General features: G+C 55.3%; 1 protein-coding gene across 1 annotated transcript; it reads right to left on the minus strand.

The window, feature by feature from the left end:
* Nucleotides 1-7,273: 7,273 nt before the first annotated feature.
* On the minus strand, nucleotides 7,274-16,219 carry ADAMTS4 (ADAM metallopeptidase with thrombospondin type 1 motif 4). Its single transcript, XM_025860753.2, has 9 exons — nucleotides 15,175-16,219; nucleotides 13,750-14,073; nucleotides 13,369-13,501; nucleotides 12,423-12,593; nucleotides 11,376-11,662; nucleotides 11,082-11,268; nucleotides 10,661-10,836; nucleotides 9,531-9,706; nucleotides 7,274-9,056 (listed from the first exon to the last, which is right to left on the minus strand). The coding sequence occupies exons 1-9, from the start codon at nucleotides 15,817-15,819 to the stop codon at nucleotides 8,630-8,632; spliced, it is 2,526 nt and encodes an 841-aa protein (XP_025716538.1). The 5' UTR covers nucleotides 15,820-16,219; the 3' UTR covers nucleotides 7,274-8,629.
* Between the last annotated feature and the right edge of the window lie 2,646 nt (nucleotides 16,220-18,865).

Here is an 18,865-nt window from a genome sequence, read left to right on the forward strand (position 1 = left end):
CAACAGTTTTTGCTTCCATGTTCATATTCATTTCTGTGTTCCTGATCTGTAAACGTGTGTTCTTTAGATTTCTTTTAAACTAGGTATTACATTGCGTTGAATGGACAGAGGTTTCTGTGATTTGTCCTGCATAACCAACCACCCCACCCGCACATTGGCAGGCAAGCTAAAGAATGTTGTCTGTGAGACGTAAGTGACCCAAGGAGCCTGGTTAATTGACATTAACTGGCCTCCAGGTCAGAACTGGCCCTTCTGGTCTGGGCGCCAAGAGCTATAAAATTTGCCTACAGCCCCACCGTCTCCAGGCTGGGCTGGCTCCCCAGAATGGAATCCGGGAGGGGAGGCAAACACACCTAGCCCAGGCTCCTTGAATATGTAAAGACAAGATAACATAGGAATGCAGCTAGCTCCAAACTGCACATAGGCAAACAAATGTTGAACTTCAGACCCCAGCATTTGCCCTACAAGTACGGCCCTTATAGGGATGGTCAGTTGGAAGTCTCACCTGGAGAGGCCTCTCTCCATCGGCCTTCCATTTTGGCTGACTCCATGGGGGCTTCCCTACCCGCTGATGAGGTTGGATGTTGTAAGTACTCGATTCGATTGCCTTCATCCATGCGCAGATTTTCCTCTTCTTCAGTTTCTTTTAGATTTTTATAATATCAATAAAGTGCTTTTTTCCCTTTGAAACTGAGAGTACAGCTGCTGAGAATCTTTTCTTTAGAACACACATCTGTCAGTTCCCATGTGAGTTAAATAAAATCTGTAACACACGTTCATTTTTTTTTAAAGATTTTATTTATTTATTTGAGAGAGAGAGAGAATGAGAGATAGAGAGCATGAGAGGGAAGAGGGTCAGAGGGAGAAGCAGACTCCCTGCCGAGCAGGGAGTCCGATGTGGGACTCGATCCCGGGACTCCAGGATCATGACCTGAGCCGAAGGCAGTCGCCTAACCAACTGAGCCACCCAGGCGCCCCACACGTTCATTTTTATTTGGGTATTGACAATAACTCTGTCCTTGGCCAAACTTTAGACTGGCTCCTCTCAGGCTTCTTTTCAAATAAGCCTCATCCTTGGACCACTGGCCACTTTCAGGAAGAATTCTGCTGAATCAGTTTAGCCAGAATCTCCTCATCCCTGATGTAATCATCCACTGACCCTATACATATCCCCTCGTCCTGACTGTATTCAGAGTCAAGTTCCACCTCTCTCCGGTTGGGATAGTCTTCACACTTACTGCAATCATGCTGAAAAAAAAGTCTTCCTTACCTCTTGAACAAGTGTCAGAATAATTATCTCTTCAGCAGTGGGAGAGTCATAACTTCACCTTTTTCTGAACATTGTGTTTTATATGTTTTTAAGATTTTATTTATTTATTTGAGACAGAGAGAGCACGAGCAGGGAGAGGGGCAGAGGGAGAGGGAGAAGCAGACTGCTTACAGAGCAGGGATCCCAGGACCCTGATCTCATGACTGTGAGCCTAAGGCAGACGCTTAAATACCTGAGCCACCCTGGCGCCCCAGAACATTGTATTTTAATAGCTGTCTAGCGTTCTGGACACAGGAAACCATAAGTGCAAAAGTCTAAAAATGAGAAGAAAGGAGGGAGTTTGGGAAATTAAAAATGGATCAGTAAGGCTAGCCAGTCGGGTGAAGGGCATGGTGAGCCAGGAGTCAGAAGAGGTGAACAGGTGCCAGGTAGTAAAAGTCTCCATAAACTAGTTAAAAAGAATGGGTTTTATCCTGGGGGAAGAGGAAGGCGGGGAAAGTGCTCTAAACAGAGAGTGCTACTGTCAGAACTTTAGGAAGTTCACTCCGGTGGAAACACAGAGCATTCACCGGAGTGGTCAAGACTGGATGCAGGAACACCATTTCAGAGGTCACTGCAGAAATCCAGGAGTGAGGTGAGGCTCATGCAAAATAAGGCAATATCAGTGGAGGGGGGGGGCGCCTAGGTGGCTCAGTTGATTAAGCTTCTGCCTTCTGCTCAGGTCATGATCCCAGGGTCCTGGGATCAAGCCCCCATGGGGTTCCCTGCTCAGCAGGGAGCCTGCTTCTCCCTCTCCCTCTGCTCGAGCTCTCTCTGTCAAATAAATGAATAAAATCTTAAAAAAAAAAAAACAAGCAAAATCAGTGGGAATAGAGGGAAGAGGTTGTCTTTGAGGACTTTACAAGGCCAGTAGGGCTTGGTGATTGCATGGATGTGCCTACTCAGGGAGTCAGAGGACTCCCCGATTCCTAATGCGGGCCACTGGGTGGATGGCGGCTCCTTTCAGTAAGAAACAAAACTTAGAAGAGACACATATGGGTGAAACAGTAGAGATGACAAGTTAAACTTTGGACTTAATGAGTTCGAGATACCTGTGGAGGCTCAAAATGAGACAATACTGGGTTTCAGTATAATTGGCTCTGAACCCCACTGGCTGTGTGATGTTGAACAATACACTTTCTGGGTTTCATCTATAAAATGAACCCCACATAAAGGGGGGTTTGTGATAATTAGAACTATGGGACAGTGAGGGCAGAAGTTAGATATTCAGTATATCTGAATTTTGAGCACAAAGTAGGAGCCAAGTAAAAGCTCTGATATTTTAAGGAGCTCACTGGGTAGTAGAAAAGACAAACATATGGAAAATGGAGGGGCACATAGATGGTTCAGTCGGTTCAGAGTCTGACTCTGAATTTTGGCTCAGATCATGTTGATCTCCGGGTGGTGGGATCGAGCCCCACGTGTCTGGCTCTGCACTCAGCGGGGAGACTGCTGGAGATTCTCTTCTTCTCCCTCTCCCTCTGCACCTCTCTCCACTCTCTTTCTCTAAAATAAGTAAATAAATCTTAAAAAAAAGAAAAGAAAGTGGAAATGTGGTTCTCCCCGAGGACCTCTGTTCCTCCATGGTGTTCAGTTCTGTAAAACTGACCTTCATCTTCTTTTTTCTTTTTTAAGATTTTATTCATTTATTTATTTATTGGGAGTTTTTTGGGGGGAGGGGGGTGCAGAGGGAGAGGGAGAGAGAGAATTCCAGGCAGGAACATGGAGCCTGACTCAGGCCTGGATCCCATGACCCTGAGATCATGATCTGAGCCAAAATCAAGAGTCAGACGTCTAACTGACTTAGCACCCCGGCACCCCCTTACCTTCATCTTCTATCCCAGCTCTCTGCCTGCCATGTGCTACAATTGTCCTGCATTCATTTTATAAGCTTCATGTTTTCAAGAACTCGCACCTCCACTCCGTCTCACCCTGGCCACTCTTTGGACTTAGTCATCACCCAGAACTGCTACATCTCCTTAAGCTTCGATTCTAATGTGCTGTTTTTTGTTTTGTTTTGTTTTGTTTTTTTTTTTTACCACAGTATCCTGTCTTTATATGTTCTGAATAAATTCTGGGGCTTCTAATGGCCCAGTCATGACACGCAATGCAATAGAAGAAACCCAGTCTAGGACTCAAAACTGCTTCAGAATGATTTAAATCTCTGGTTTCTCAAGGAAACATCGGAGGAGAGCATGGAGCGGGAGCACATTTAATGCATGGCCCAATGTCTTTAAAACCCTCTCCCCCGTTCAACATTGTCCCCTGAGATGGTAGCTTCTCCCCAAAACTCTCCCTTCCAACCTTACTTGGCTCCTTACAATATTATCCTCCAGCTTCAAGTCTGTTCACTTTAGGGTCTCCTTGGTTTTGCATAACAGAGAAGAACCCTGGAGCCGACTTAGCAAGCAGAAATTCTTTCCTCCTCCTTTGTCATCCCACTCTCCTTAGGGGCCCTGCGGTCTTACAGCCTATTTCTAGAAGGGGAGGCAGATACCTCCTCCAAGAATCCTTCTGTGTCCCCATATTCTGTGCTAGGCGCCCCTCATCTCTCATGACATCTGTCACACTGGTCTGGCATTTTGGTCTCAGCCACCAGACTGTGAACTCTGAGAACAGGGACCACGTCTTCCCTTTTATCGTCCCCTGAATGTAACCGAGAGACCTTTTAGCATAAATTCGACAAAATAGCCCATCTTAGATCTGACCTAGACAGTTCCTTGGTAGAATTATTTTCTGATGCTAATGCAGGAGTGGGAAGGGGGAATGGCAAAGGAAGAGATCTGAGGGGAAGACAGTCAGCATGTAGTGACACTTACTAGAAGCCAGACACGGGGCCAAGCATTTACGCCATTATATTCTTAAGTTCCGACAACCTCACCATAAGGCAGGTGGTAGTAATACCCATTTTACAGATAAAGAAACCATGGCTCCCAGAGATCAAGTAACTTAAGATCACATCATTACGTGTAAGTAGCAAAGCTTAGATTGAGTCTGCCTCCAAAAATCTGTGTCCTTTCCCGAAGCTGTGAGAGCATGGTTTGATTCCAGTGTATAACCCAATGGCTTTATCTAGTGAACAAACAAATGCGGTAAACAGTCAATTCTCTTTGGGAAACTAGGTCAATTAATATATTTTCCTCTGACCCATTTTCGGGCCCAAATTCTCATATTTTCAGCTTCTCAATGCTTATTACCTTATCAAGAGAATGTGCTGGTGTATCTTGGTGAAGTTGGACAGGTGTATGTCCAAGTGCGTCACTGTGTACTTGTCTATTACTGGGTTGGTTAAGTCCTCTTGCTGGTTTCCCAAAGACTGTGAGGGATGCCTTAAATGAACTCCATCCCCTCCCTTTCCTTCCTAAGGCTACTCAGTACTCTGGACCTGTCCCTATATAAGGTCCTTTCTGGGGAAATTGTTCAGTATTGTTGCTCTCAGCCCCCAGTCCCCCCCCAACCCTGTTCCCCTCAGCCTTTCTCTGAACATTTTTAGAACTGGTGGTTTCCCTTAGCTGTCAGCTGCTTAAGTCTTGTTGCCAATGATTTTGGCTTCCCTTCTAGCAACAGTCAATGGGGAAAATATTCAATTGGTTCAGAAGCATTCTCTTAGCCAATAAAATATTAATACATCGAATTCCACTTTCTTCCCCCTTCTTCCCCCACAAGCCCTGACCAATGAGATGCTGGCATTTGTCACTTACTGTCAACCTGGTATTTCAGAAGACACAACACTGTGATACTACGTAGAGATTAAAGAAGTGGGGCTAGGGATGGAGTAGAGGTGTGCACGAGTAGCTCATCCCGAAACCTGGCTTTCCCACCCCCACCACAAAAATAGAGGTTGGACAAATGCCTAGATTTCCTCTGCTCTAACCACAGACACAGAGAATCTGAGGGGCAGAAAGAGCTTAAAGAAATCGGCTCGGCTCAGAGTTATTGTTCAACTTCCCCCACCCCAAACACACACACACACACACACACACACACACACACACACACACCACTTACCATCCCATAAAATGGTTGTCCAAACTCTGCTTGAACTTCCCCAGGGACAGGGCACTCACTGCCCCCGGCACTCCCTGACTGGTCTTTCTTCAGCTCATCATTGTTCCCTCCTTTCCCCTCTAAGACCAGATACTTGAACTGTCTCGATGCCTGCTTCCTTCCTCTTATTCCTGGTTTCTCCTGATTACATGCCTACACCCCAGCACAGGGCCATGAAGGCAACAAGTAGGCAGACTGGGGAGAGAGCTCATCGTAGCTCTTGCAGGGAGGTATGAATTCCCCTCATCCCTAGCAAGAACTTGTTGGACGCTTGGGTTCAGGATATTAGGCAGAGTCTACAGCCCGGCTATGGGAAGGGTGGGATGGGGGAGGGCATTCCAGAAAGGGGTCGGGCCTCGCCTGGGAGGGAGGGCTGTGATGCCCGTCACTTCCCTTTGGGGAGCTAGCTCTCTCTGTCCTCCTCTCTCACAGTATGCCTCCGCACACCCACCCAATCACCGACGTGGCCACTAAGCTCAATCCCTTTCTGGGAAAAACTTCTTTATGCCAATCAGAACCCTACTCAGTGAGTGAAGAGCCTCTGGTTAAAATAATACACACGAGGGCGCCTGGGTGGCTCAGTTGGTTAAGCGATTACCTTCGGCTCAGGTCATGATCCTGGAGTCCCGGGATCGAGTCCCGCATCGGGCTCCCTGCTCGGCAGGGAGTCTGCTTCTCCCTCTGACCCTCCCCCCATCTCATGTGCTTTCTCTCTCATTCTCTCTCTCTCAAATAAATAAATAAAATCTTTAAAAAAAAAATAAAATAATACACACGAAAGTGGTTTACGAGGTGGGTATTACCACGAGTGTGACGGGAAGGTGAGGAGGCCATCAGGATGACCTGTTCCTCAGCGCAGCTGCGACTCACCCTCCTTAACCCTCGTGGCCATCAAGCCTGGGCTCGGGCTCGGCCACACCATGCAGTTCTTTGTGCCATCCCCTTGTTTCTCTTCGTGGGGGCGCAGCACGCCCCCTCCCCTGACGCAGCCAGCTCCTCCAGTCGCACATTGATTGTCTGTACCTTGCGTGTACTTAGTGCGGAGCTTGGCTTGTTGCGCCATGAGCTCATGGTACTAAGATCTGTAAACATGCTGTTGGTGCTCCAGCTTTGCTAACTAGAGGAGACAGTTGAAGACCTTGTCTCAGACTCCCGGTTACATCTCCTCCAGGCTGGCTGGTAGGAGCGCAGGAGGGAAAGCCCCGGGCCAAGCGGCGGGGGGTCAGGCACGCAGGAGGGAGAGAAGGGACCAGCCCTGTTCCTGTCGCTGCCCAGCCGGGCGGCGGAAAGTATAAGGCGCTGTGTGAGGCACCGCCTGGGACAGACCTCGGTGAGCAAAGCCTGGCCCCGGTGAGCAGAGCGCACACAACCACCACAACCTCCACGGCCGGCCTCAAGCCCCAGCCCCAGCTCCATACCCCAAGAATCTTTGGAGGTGAGTGAAGTGGCTCTAGCTCCCCCATCCTCCCCTCTTCCACCCTCTACCCCAGGGGCTTCTTTACCCGCGGATCCTCCCTCACCTCCATATTCAGTCCCTTCCCCAGTCCCCAGCAGTCCCATGACTGCCTGTTGTTCTCGCGGGACCCACCTGCCGCCCTTTCCCAACCCCGCATCCTTCACGACACACGCAGGATTGCCAAGCGACGGTCACCTGCTCAGAAGGAAAAGCAGAGCTGTGTCTCGTGCCCTGCTGCCTGTCAAGTGTGCTACCTCCAGCTACTGCCTGGCTGCCCGTCACCCGAGACCGGCCTCCGCGCCATTCTTCTCGCCCCCTGGACGGCCCCCCACCCACCCAGGTCCTGCTCCTCTTCATTAGATCCCGGTCTAACCTCACATCGGCACAGAAGTCTGCTGGGTCCACACTGGTTGATTCTGGGGGCCCCCGTCCCAATCACTCAGTAGTCATAGGATAACCTCTCACATGGTTCAGTCTTTACTATTTTGAAAGTATTGTATCATTTGTTCCCAGAACAAGCTGGTGGGGACAGGCATCATTGGCCCCCTTACACACATGAGCCACCTAAGGCTCAGCATCAGTGACTTAGCCAACACCACAGCTAATAAGACACTGAACCCCGGCTCAGACTCAGACCCATGGGCTCCCCTCTCCAGCGCTCTCCCCACCGAGGACGACGCCCCAGGGCCCCCCTAGAGCTCTCATTACTAAGGGCCTGTTGGCGTGGACACAGCCGTTCCTGTTCTCTTTGCGCCTTCTTGTTCTGATCAGTTGTGCTTGGAGCCGAGTATTTATGACATCTCCGTTGACTGGAGGTCTCCGGCGATCAGGGACGCAATTGTCCTTTCTCTGATCGTCCCTCAGAATCCAGGACAGCGTTGTGCCAACCAGAGGAACTGGGCTTGGGGGCAAGGGCAGGCACCGCTAGCGAGAGCTTTCCACCTTCAGGGGCGCTGCAAACCCCAGGGGCAGCGGAGAGGGCAGCGAGGCGGGCCTAGTGCTAACGTGCTGGGCGCTGACCCAGGGCCAGGCGTTATGTGGTTCTTTATTTACATTATTTAGGCCTCACAACATTTCCAAGGGAGGTATTGTTATTGGCAAACGAGGAAACTCATGTTCAGAGATGTGGAGCCAGGGTGCAACCCACATCTGTCTGAGTCCAAAAGGAGCGCCCATAAATAGCAGAAGTCAATATATATTTTAAAAATATGATAATCCCTTACTCCCTGAAGGCCTATCCTACCCTTGACTCTTCCTTTCCCAGAAAATAGAATTCAGGGAGAGGAAAGCGAGGGCGGGATGTACCTCAAACATGAACACGCGCACGCGCACGCACACGCATACACGCGCGCGCACACACACACACACACACACCAGTTATGCCTATCACCACCACCCTGGACTTCCTAGCCAGGGTGAGGGTTATGAGGGATGGAAGTCAGTTTCCCCAGGACCCTAGCCCTCATCCCCTTCCCTGCTGCTAAATAAAAGTGAATAAATACTAAATAAATACAACTGCTCCTCCCCCACTGGCTTCCCCCTCCCTCCCGTGACCAGCAGGGCAGAGGGGGCAGTGTAGATGGGGACGGTCTCCCAGCCCCTTCCTTCCACCACCCGTCCCTGCCGTCCAGGGCAGGAAACCAGGGCAGGGCCAGCCTGCACATCAGGGCGGGGAGGACGGCACGCCACATCCTCTCAGCCCCTCCCCACTGTGTCCGTGTGTCCACGTGTCCGCATGAGGCAGCCGCAGAAGCCCCTCTTTCTGCCAACTCAGTCCGAGGCCCCGGTGCCCAGAAAGGGCAGCGGGGATGATGAGGTTATTTCCTGCCCGCCCAGGGGCGCCGCCGGAGGATCTCCAGAATCTGTGCCTTGCGGTGCAGCCAGTCCTGGGGAGGGGGACGCGGTGTGGACGGGGCTGGCTGGGGCACGAAGAAGCTGTATCGCAGGCGAGCGTTCTGGGGGTTGCCGGCTACCAGGACCTGCAGCGTTAAGGGCTGGGCCAGTGGCCCGTGGCCTGACAGTGTCTCAGAGGCTGCAGTGGCCCCGCTGTAGCGGAGACTGACAGCCCCAGGCAGCACCACGTCCGTGGGCGAGGGCATCAGTGTGTATTCACCGTTGAGGGCGTGGGAGCCATCTGGAAGCTTCAGGGCCAGGTAGAGGCTCCGGACACCAGGGGCCCCCTGCTGCCGGACCAGGATATGCGTGGCCCCCGCGGGGATAGTGACCACGTTGTTGTATCCGTACCTGAGAGGAAGGAGAAGATGGGGAGCTCAGCATCTTCCTGAATGCCCTCAGCCTTTCTGAGCTGTGTTTGTATGACTGTACGTGTGAGTTTGTGTGTGCAGAGTTGTCTCCCCAAACCTTTGTGAGGTGTCCAGCCTAGATCTGAGCTACATGCCAACGCACCCTCCTCCCTCTCCCCTCTCGACCCCTTACTGGGGTGCCCTTCTGAGCCCACCTCTTTGGTGGGTGCCGGTCCAATTCCCACTCTCCCTCCAGGAGCAAGTCCTCCCCTGCCCCGGAAGCCCTCCCTGATGCCCACCAGGGCCCTCACAGCAGCCCCAGGCTGAAACCTGTTGAACAGGTGGAACACTGTGCTGGAACTCGTTACTCATCTGTCTCCCCGACTAGACTGTAAGCTCTTTGAGAGGAGAGACAGTGTCAAGTTCACCTCTATACCCCCAGGGCCGGGGAGGAGGAAATCAACAGAGAATGAACCTGAATTTTCTGAAGGAGCCAGACTGTTTACTGCAGCTGGAACCATCCCCACCGCACACCATGCACTTGTCAAACTTCTTTTTGGAGCCAATGACACGGTCACAGCCAGCATGAATGCAGCGGCCCTGAACACAGACCGAGGAGCTGTCCGGGGAACAGGGAGTCCCATCTACCACCTGCCAAGAGAAGGAGCGATGCAAGGGTTCTTCCTAAGTCAGGAGGGGTCGGTGAGCCAGACCAGACCCATATCCCACCAGGGAGGGGACGTCATAAAGGCCGGGTGGGAGGGGATGAAGGTTAGGCGTGGAGTGAGCCCCATCCGTGTGAAGGGGTAGTAACCCTAACAACAATAGTAACTGGAAAAGCCACTGTTCTCAGAACACTCTCTCTGAATCAGGCACTGTGCTAAGTGCTTTATGAACTAGAATATAAATCTCACAACCACTCTCTGAGGTTCCTAGAGATGGAAAGCTGTGGCTCAGAAAGATGAAGAGACTCTCCCCAAGATGAGACAGCTGGCAAGATGGAAACAGCAGGTCTGAGTCTCCACACCCGCCCCGAACCTCGATGGCAGCGACCCAGACGGACGCTAGAGGGCGGCCGGCGTGTAAGAATGCTCCCCAGGGGAGGGCCAACAATTCTGCGAGGGCTTGTTCTTCCTTCTGCCTTCGACAACCCACCCTATCCCAGAGAGGGAGTGCAGGGGCGCCACCGTCTCCAAGAGGCCTGTCCAGTGAGGCGCCGGCCTCCCGTGAGCCCAACGAGGCCACCCCTGTAAGTGATAGAGGAGCCCACAGAAAGGGGTCAAAGACTTGTCCAAAAGGCCACGTCCGTTCTCACGCAATAGAGAGATGGGAACCGGGAGATGGGAAGAGAAAGACAAAGAACCCAAGGCAAACGGGAAGGGCTGGAGCTGCCTGACTGGCAACTAATCCAGACCCTGGGGCTTGTTTTCCAAATACCCGCGGCCAGAGAAGTATGAGTGGACCCTGCGCGGGCCTGGCACGGCTGCGGGAGGGCCAGCGAGGGTGCTACTTTGGAGGATCTTTGCCGTCAGAGAGCAGGGGGCTTCGGGAGAGAGAGGGAGCACAGACGGTGCCGGGGAGGGGGGGGGGGCATCTGGCCCTCACCCGTGGCTCCAGCACATAGTAGTAGCCCAGGGCCCGGGCCTGGCAGGTGAGCTTGCACTGGTCCCGGGGGGCCACACCCGCGTAGCGAGGGACCCAGTCCATGGGCCCTGGGAAGCTCTTGAAGAGGTCGGTGCGGTGGTTGTAAGCAGCACATTGCTCCTCACGGAAGGTCAATGCTGTAGGGGGAAAGGGCCAGTCAGAGTCCTCTTTCCTCCCAACATCCCATGTGAGCCCCTCCACCTAAGCCCCTCAGAGCTCTAGACAGCCAGACTGCCAGAGAAGGTTCCCAAAGGGTGAAGTTACTCCCCTCAACAGCAGGGACAGTTCCCCTCCCCGGCCCCTCCCCGGCCCCACTCCAGGGACCAGACGGTCCCTGCTCTACCCCCCCCTCCTAATGGCTTCTGTCCCTCCCACTCCTCACCTGAGCCACTTGGGCAGTCCTGGGTGTTGCAGGAACGGAAGCGGGTGCGGCGGCCCTCACAGTACTTGCCACCGTTCCGGGGGACCGGCCGCGTGCAGTCCCGGGAAGAGAACTGGACGCCGCCCCCGCAGCTCCGGGAGCAGTCGCCCCATGACCCCCAGGGGCCCCAGCCTCCAGCCTGTGGGATCTGCAGAAACACAGAACGGAAGGGTGGCATCTAGACACTCTCTGCTGGGCCCAGGGCCAGCCCCTCTCCTCCGGGCCCTCCGCTCCACCCCTGCCCCGGGATCTCACATTGAAGTCCTGAAGCTGGTCCACATGGAGGCAGCGGCCCCCCATGCAGGCCTGCGCCGGCCCGCAGGGGGTACCATCGGCCCAGGGTGAATGCTTGGTCTGGCACATGGCGTGGCCATTGAGGTGGCCAGAGCACCAGAGGGCGGCACAGGGCGGCGGCAGCTGTGGACAGTGGCGCGAGTCGGGCCCGAAGGTCAGCTGACACTGGCGATCGGCGTCATAGTCCTTGCCAGGGAAAGTCATGGGCAGAGGCAGGGGGGCCGCTGGCTGGTCTAACAGACAGTGCCCTGGGGAGGAGGTAGGGATACGAAGTCAGCCACGGGCCGAGGAAGAGTCTAGATTGCTAGCTGAGAGTCTGGACTCCCTGGGGCCTGATGGGATCCTGGAATCCAAATCCTGGGGCTGGAAAAAGCTTTAAGTAGCAGGTACAATTTATTGGGTGCTTATTATGTGATGAGCGTTGGCTAAATGCCTGTCCAGCCTTTCTCATTTAACCATGGCAAACACCTGCGAGGTGGTTACCATTTCATGCTTGCTTTACAGATCAGCCACACGGACGTGAAGAAACTCACAGTCACACATCTATCTACACGTGTCTAAAGAACAGAATCAGGGTAAGAACCCGAAGCGCTAAGTCTTCCTACCTGTTCTAACCGGCTACAGACACCTCTTGAGCCTGCTTTGTCTCAGCATCCCTGCCCAGAAGTGGCCACCCTGCCAGGCTTGCACACCTCCGGTGACAGGCAGTCACTCCCTTCACAGCCAGCCCGTCCTCGTGTGAACAGTTCTGACCCTTAAAAGGTCAGATCTCATTCTACTACACCAAAACTTGCCTCCCTTGGCTGTGCTATTTATGCTAGAGGAAGTGGGAACCACACAAAGACAGAAGCATTTCTCACCCCATCCCACACTGCAGAGGAAACTCATCTGAGGCAGTCAGTTTGGCCCATGCAGAATGCAGCAGAAGAGAGAGTAGAGTGCGGGGCGGGGGGGGGGGGGGGCAGGAACGGAGCGCCGCACAGGGAGAGGGGGATGCCATCTGCTTACCATAGCCATTGTCCAGGAAGTCAGTGATGAAGCGAGCACTGCAGGGGGACCAGGGCTCCTCGGGGTCCACGTGAGCCATCACAGGAGCCATGACGTGGCGGGAGGTGCTCCCAGGCCCATTCAGACCAACACATGGCTTTGAGTTGTCATGGAGCATGTTGAAGACGTGACCTGTGAGAGCGGAGGCCTTGTTAGGGTCCCAGGGTCCCATCTCTGTGCCCTCAGGGGGCTTCAAGCCCATAATAATCTGGTTGCAGCTGTGGATGGTCAGATCCATTCCCTATCCCACACTGTCCCCAGTTTCCTTCTGGTGCGCTAGGGCTCCTCAATATGGAGCCCCCACTGCTCTGTCTCCCCTTCCCCCCAAACGCACTCAGGGCACCTCCCGACCCTCTTTTCCTTGTAGCGAACATTCCTAACCCTGATCCCACCCATTCCATCACTGACTCTTACGAATAACATCTCTTTCTTTTTTTTTTTTTAAGATTTTATTTATTTATTTGAGAGAGAGAATGAGAGATAGAGAGCACGAGAGGGAAGAGGGTCAGAGGGAGAAGCAGACTCCTCCCCGCTGAGCAGGGAGCCCGATGTGGGACTCGATCCCGGGACTCCAGGATCATGACCTGAGCCGAAGGCAGTCGCTTAACCAGCTGAGCCACCCAGGCGCCCCTAACATCTCTTTCGATCATGTGCCCTCCCCAAACACACACACACATGCACACACACAGAGTTCACAGTAAGTTTCCACACACTATCTCATTTAATGGAAAAATCTGAACGTCTACACCCACAGCAGAGAAAGATAATGGCCCTGGACCTAGGCCTGGGGAGGAAGAAGCACCACTTTGTGACCCCCTATCTGCCTTCTAGTGAGCCCACTGTCCCCTTGCCCCAACCCGATAGCTCTCACGCATCCGGTTGTCCCACAGCCCCACTCCCACCTTACCCAGTTCATGAGCAGCAGTGAAAGCCGACTGGAGCCCATCATCCTCCACAATAGCACAGCTCCGAGCCGGGTCACACACAGTGCCCACATCAGCCATGCCCAGAGTGTCACAAGTAGAGACCCCACACAGGTCCTGTGAAGAGGGATCACAGAAGATGCATGAGGAGCCAAGACGCCAGAGTCCGCTGGGATGAGATCTAGCCTCGTGGGGACCTGGGCCTTGAGGAGCCAGTGCCGCCAGGGCCCAGATGGCGTTGGCAGCGTGGCTGGGGCCGGATGCCCCGTGGAACACCTCCAGGGGCACCATTTCCAGCACAGCGTACCCGTGGGGCTTCTTGGAGCTCCGTGGCGCGGGGCCCACGGGGCTGATCGGGGCCTCACCTGCCGGGTGAACAGAATGGCCGTGTCAAAGTGGTCTGGGTCCGAGTCCTCAGGGGTGTTGAGTCCTCGCTGCCAGGTGCAGAAGCTGCGCAGGGTCTGGGCGGCACTGGGCCCCACTTGGGGCCCTTCCTCGCCCGGCCCGAGAATCACGAGCCGAGTCACCACCAAGCTGACGGGGTTGCGGATGCTCGGGTGCTTGAAGGCCTTGGCTGCGGCGGCCATAACGGTCAGCAGGTAGCGCTTCAGCCCTGCCCCGTGAAATGCTGCCATCTTGTCATCTGCCACGACCAGAGTCTCCACAAATCGACTCAGCGAGGCAAAGCGCTGGATTGGAAAAAGGAGGGGAGCATCCTGAGAGAGCCTCCCAGACCCATGGCTCCTTTTCCCCTCCCTTACTTCCTGGGTCTGGAACTCAGCAGAGCCAGCTGGGCCGCACATACACCGCGGGATTCCTGACCGGTCTTGGTTGGGCCCTCCCCCAACCCCAAGTTCCAGGGCTTTTGTGGTAACTAGAGGAAATCAGCTGTTGGTGCTGAGAAGGGGAAGGGAAGGGGATGCCACGTCCCAGGGCTGCTGAGCCCCAGGGGTGAAAAGCAGCTGGGATTGCCTCTGGGAGGGGCTTTGGGGTCCCCCAGGCCAGAGTGCGCTGGGGCCTGCAGGACCGGAGCTGGAGGGCCGGGCTGCAACGTGTCGGCCCTGTGTGGTTGGAGGAACAATTCAGTCAGCGGCTAGGGCCAGGGCCAGATCTCAGCGTGGCGGGTGTGGAGGGAGAGCGGCTGGTCTGGATTAAAGCGAGAGAGGGAGGGAGGGAAGAAGGGGGAGGCTGGGGGTGGGAAGGGGGAAAGGATGGAGTGTCAGGCAGCCTTACAGTCAGTCCACAGTGTGGGAAGGGGACTGACCAGAGGAGGTACGGGATGCCTTTCCTCCCCGTCCACTTTTGCCCTACTTTGCAATTTGCCAGAACTATTTTGAAGGCAGCCCCAGAAGCCAGAGGTCAATCCCTTGGGCTTTAAACCTCACTCCTTTAGCCGGCAGTGGGGGTGAAAATCAAATTTGGGGCACAGAAAAGAGTCAAGGCCCAGGGGGCTGTTGGGAAAGCTTTCTGGCAGGAGATGGTGCCGGGAGAACGCCGTGGCCAAGCAGGGCTGGGGTGGGCAGAGGGGTGCTCATCCCCAACACAGAGTCTCTGACCCATGTCTGAGAACCCTCCTCGGGGTCAGCAGCCTGGCCAGGGGAAGGGCTGGGGCAGGGAGAAACCAGAGCCTTCCCAAGAAAGGAGGCTAGCGGAAAGAGGAGAGGAAGACAGAAGGCAGGGAAGAAGCAGAATGGCCAGCAGGGGAAGTGGGTGGAGAGAGGGTGAATGGGGGTCAGTGGGACAGACATGGCGGGAGGACGCTGCAGGACACAGACTCCGGGGCTGCCTACCTTGGCTCTTCGAGGGCTGGGGCTGGGATTCCCGGGAGGAGCCTTGACGTTGCACATGGGGCCCTGGCCGCTGGCAGGACTCTTCCGGCGGAGGATGTGAGCCCCAGGCCCCCCGGCAGAGTTAAGGGTGCCTCCCTCCAGGGGCTGGATGTGGAGTTCGGTCCCCCGATACTGCAGCACCCCTAACAGGGCTCCCCCGTCCCAGTGCAGAGATGCTACCGACTCTGGATCTCCGTTGACGGTGCCGGTGAGGTAGGTGCCTGGCTCGGCCCCTCCCAGCAGCTCAGGGGCTTGGCCCAGGTACTGCACCGTCAGCCCCTCGACCCGCACGCCGGGGTCCTGCTCCAGCTCTAGCAGCAGCGTCTCCCCAAAGGCTGGCAAGCGGTACAGAAGCCTGGCAGGGGCGCCCAAACCAGGCAGGACGCTGCCATTGAGCTTCTCTGGAAACACGATCTCCTCCTCCCGGGGGAGGGGGCTGGCCGGCCGGGCTGAGGGCAGGAGGGAGACCAGCGGCAGCAGCAGCAGCAGCAGCAGCTGCCCCACCAGCCGGGAGATGGGCACGGCGGGGAGCAGCAGGCGGGGTTGGACTCCCCCGGGCCAGCACCCCGCCAAGCCCCTCCTGGGATGCCGGTCCGTCCGGGACATGGCACGGGCGCTGCAGCTGGGAGTGAATGAGGCCGTCTGGGCACCGAGTTCTCCCTGCCCTGGCTTTGGAAAGCTCCTCTCTGCAGCCTGGGGGCTCGGACTTGTGCCAGGGTCAGAGGCAGAGTTTTCAGAGGGGCTGGGGACCTTCAGAGGAGATGGAGAAAACTTGGCCCTTAGGCTTGGGAGAGGCGCCTAGTGGCCTGGCTCCTCCAAACTCTCCTCTCACACCCCCTCCTCTCCCAGGTCTTTGTCTTTCCCTGCCCGTGTCTTCTGCAGCTTCTCGGGCCTCTCCTTCTGGGCTCCCTCAGACTATCTGGCTTTGCCTCTGTGCCTGCCCTGTCTCTGGCTCCTTCCGCTGTGCCTTTGTCTCTGTCTCTCTCCTCCTCTCTCGCCCGTGTCTATGTGTCTGTGGGTCTCCCTGTGGGTTCTTCCCAGCCTCTCTCCGCGCCAGCTCTTTTAAGCATCCCGAGCTTCTGCGATTGGCTGAGCTATAAGCCATTCAGACAGGAGCTCTGTTGGTAGGACTCAGATGGGTGTCTCATTGCTTCCCAAAAATCCTAGTTTTTGTTTTCCTTTAAAAAAAAAAAAAATGGGACTTGCCCAGGGGAGGGGAATCTCTAGCAGCCGGATGGATCACAGGCACTGGGCCAGCTGATGACATAGCCTTTCCCCAAAACCCACAGTCGGCTCTCAGCTGTCTCTTTCCCTTTTTGGTGGGACAGAGCCCCAGGAGGGGTAGGAAGTCAGGGAAAGGGCCTGGTCAACACGCACAGAAAGGCCACGGTCCTGGGAGATTTCTCGCTCCCATTCTTGAATCTGGCATGGCCTCCCTTTTCTCAGGGTTTCCTCGTGCTGCCCTCTGCCCCTAGAGGCTGGTTTCCAGAGCTGAGGCAACTGAGTGAACTGCCAGGGAAAGACCGTGGGGAACAGGTAAGGAAGCACCAAGAGAGCAGAACAAAGAAAGGAGGTGGCTGGACTTGGCTCAGGATGGGACCAAGTAGTGGGAGAGAGAAGAGGCTGCGGAGATATGGGGTATGTAGGTGAGGAGACAGTGATGAGGGAGCTTACTGCCCAAAGGCAGGATGGGTCTGCTTAGAATGGACACATGGAGCAGGCAGCAGAGAAGGCAGGAGGGGTTAATGACGTTTCCTTTATAGAAGGAGGATCCAGGGTGGCACCTCCTCTTCTTTAACTCCTCTCCTTCAGGCTCCCTGTTCCTGAGTTACCACTACCCACCCCCTCCAGAGCCCAGAACAGCCAATCCGCCTCCATTCCTCCCAGGGCTCCCCCTCCCCACTTCCTGACTCCCCATTTCCCTGGCCCAGCTCCCAGTAGCTTCCCCCAGGCTCTTGGCCCTGTTCCTACCCACTCCCAACTGCCCCAAGTCCTCCCCCAGCCTCAAGTCAGCCAGCCCCCAGCACAGAAAGACTTGCCCTCCTAGAAACCCAGATGCACCCAAAGTCAGTCCATCCCAGGGAATCCCCACCTGGCTCCCTCTTTTGGTCCCACCTTGCCCTTGAGAACACAGTCGCTCCTGGAATATCTAGTAATTTTTTATTTCTCATTCCCCACGGGACATGGAGAAGAAGGTGGAGGATGCACTGTGTATATAGGGAAACTAGAGTACTGAGAAACGGGAAGCCAGCGCCTGAGGTGGGGAGAGTGCCTGGGGAGGAGGAGGTAGTGGTGGGAGAAGGCAGCCAAATGATTCCCTTGGTTTGGTTCTGGACAGGAGAGAACCCAGCAAAGAGGTCTTGGGGGTGGACTCTCGAATAAGGAAGTAAAGGGTACAGAAGTAGGGGCAATCTCTGCCCACTCAATGCTATGGCCACTCCTTTCCCCAGGATATCCCCAGGAAAGAGAATGCAGTCAGCGGTCCCTTTCCTTTCCCAGAGGCACATCACCTGCCCCTACCCCCATTCCTCTACCCACTCTCTGCCTTGTCACCTCCTGTCTCCCAGAATGCTTCCTTCCCCCCTCCCTTCCTGCTCAGGTCACGAATACCTGCCCCGGTGCCCACCACTTCCGGACCTGCCCACCACTGCCAGACCTACCTCTTGCCCCACCACATGCCCTGACCCTGGTCCTAACTCTGGAGGGGGTTGGGGCTGCGGCTGCGGGCGTCAGACAAAGGACAGGAGGCCAGAAGGGGCAGGGGCAAGAGGAGCTATCACCAGAGGACTCTTACTGCCCCTTTCCAACCCCCCATCTGAGATGAGGACAAAGGGGGTGACTAAGCAGTGAGAGACAAAGGGCCTTAGAGTCACAGCAGCAGGGTGGGGGGGTGTTGGCTGCAGGGAGAAGGCACAAAAGATGCAGTGTCCTAGGTAGCCCCCCAGGAGCCCTCACCCCCGTCCCAGCTCAAGTTGCCACCAGGGCTAAGCAGCCCAGACTCTATCCTGACTTCTCCCAGGTTGGATTAGGGCAAATAAACGCAGTCCCCAGACCTCCCGGCATCGCCCTGCCCCCTCATCACGGTCACTGTGTTCCAACTACAGAGGGAGAGCAGGCTCAGGGAAAGGGTGCGGCGGGGGGGGGGGGGGGATGAGGGAGGCAGGGAGGGAGAGCCTCTGCCTGGCTGTGGGGGCTGCCCAGTCCACCCGGGTTCCAGTCAGTTCCCACAGCCAGGGATATGGCCCCACCCTTTGGTACGGTTCCCATTAGGTCAACTCCCAGGCTGGAAGTCTGGCTCTCCCCTCTTTCTTCACAGCTAAGAATTCCCTCTCTGCCACTTTCCTGGTGTCTGCCCCACCCTGCTGCACTGCTGGTGGGCTGTCTCAGGGACCCTGTCTGGGGGGGATCTGGGGACTGCCTCTTTCCGGGCTCAGAGTGGGAGGCATGTGCCAACTCAACGGGTGGCCCAGCTGGAGCTGGGCTTGGGAGCAGAGGGGAGCGAACAGGGACTAGCCTCCAAGGCTGCAAAACCCTTGGTCTCTTCCATGCAGAACTGGGATCAGACTCCTGGTGGCACTGGGACTAAGGCAGGGTCAGAAAGACATGAGGGGAAGAGGACTTGACCCAGGATGGAAGTAGGGCATGAAACATC

Source organism: Callorhinus ursinus, unplaced genomic scaffold, assembly GCF_003265705.2.
Source record: "Callorhinus ursinus isolate GAN/ISIS: 27379988/994484 unplaced genomic scaffold, GSC_fseal_2.0 scaffold88, whole genome shotgun sequence".
NCBI classification, from domain to species: Eukaryota; Metazoa; Chordata; class Mammalia; order Carnivora; family Otariidae; genus Callorhinus; species Callorhinus ursinus.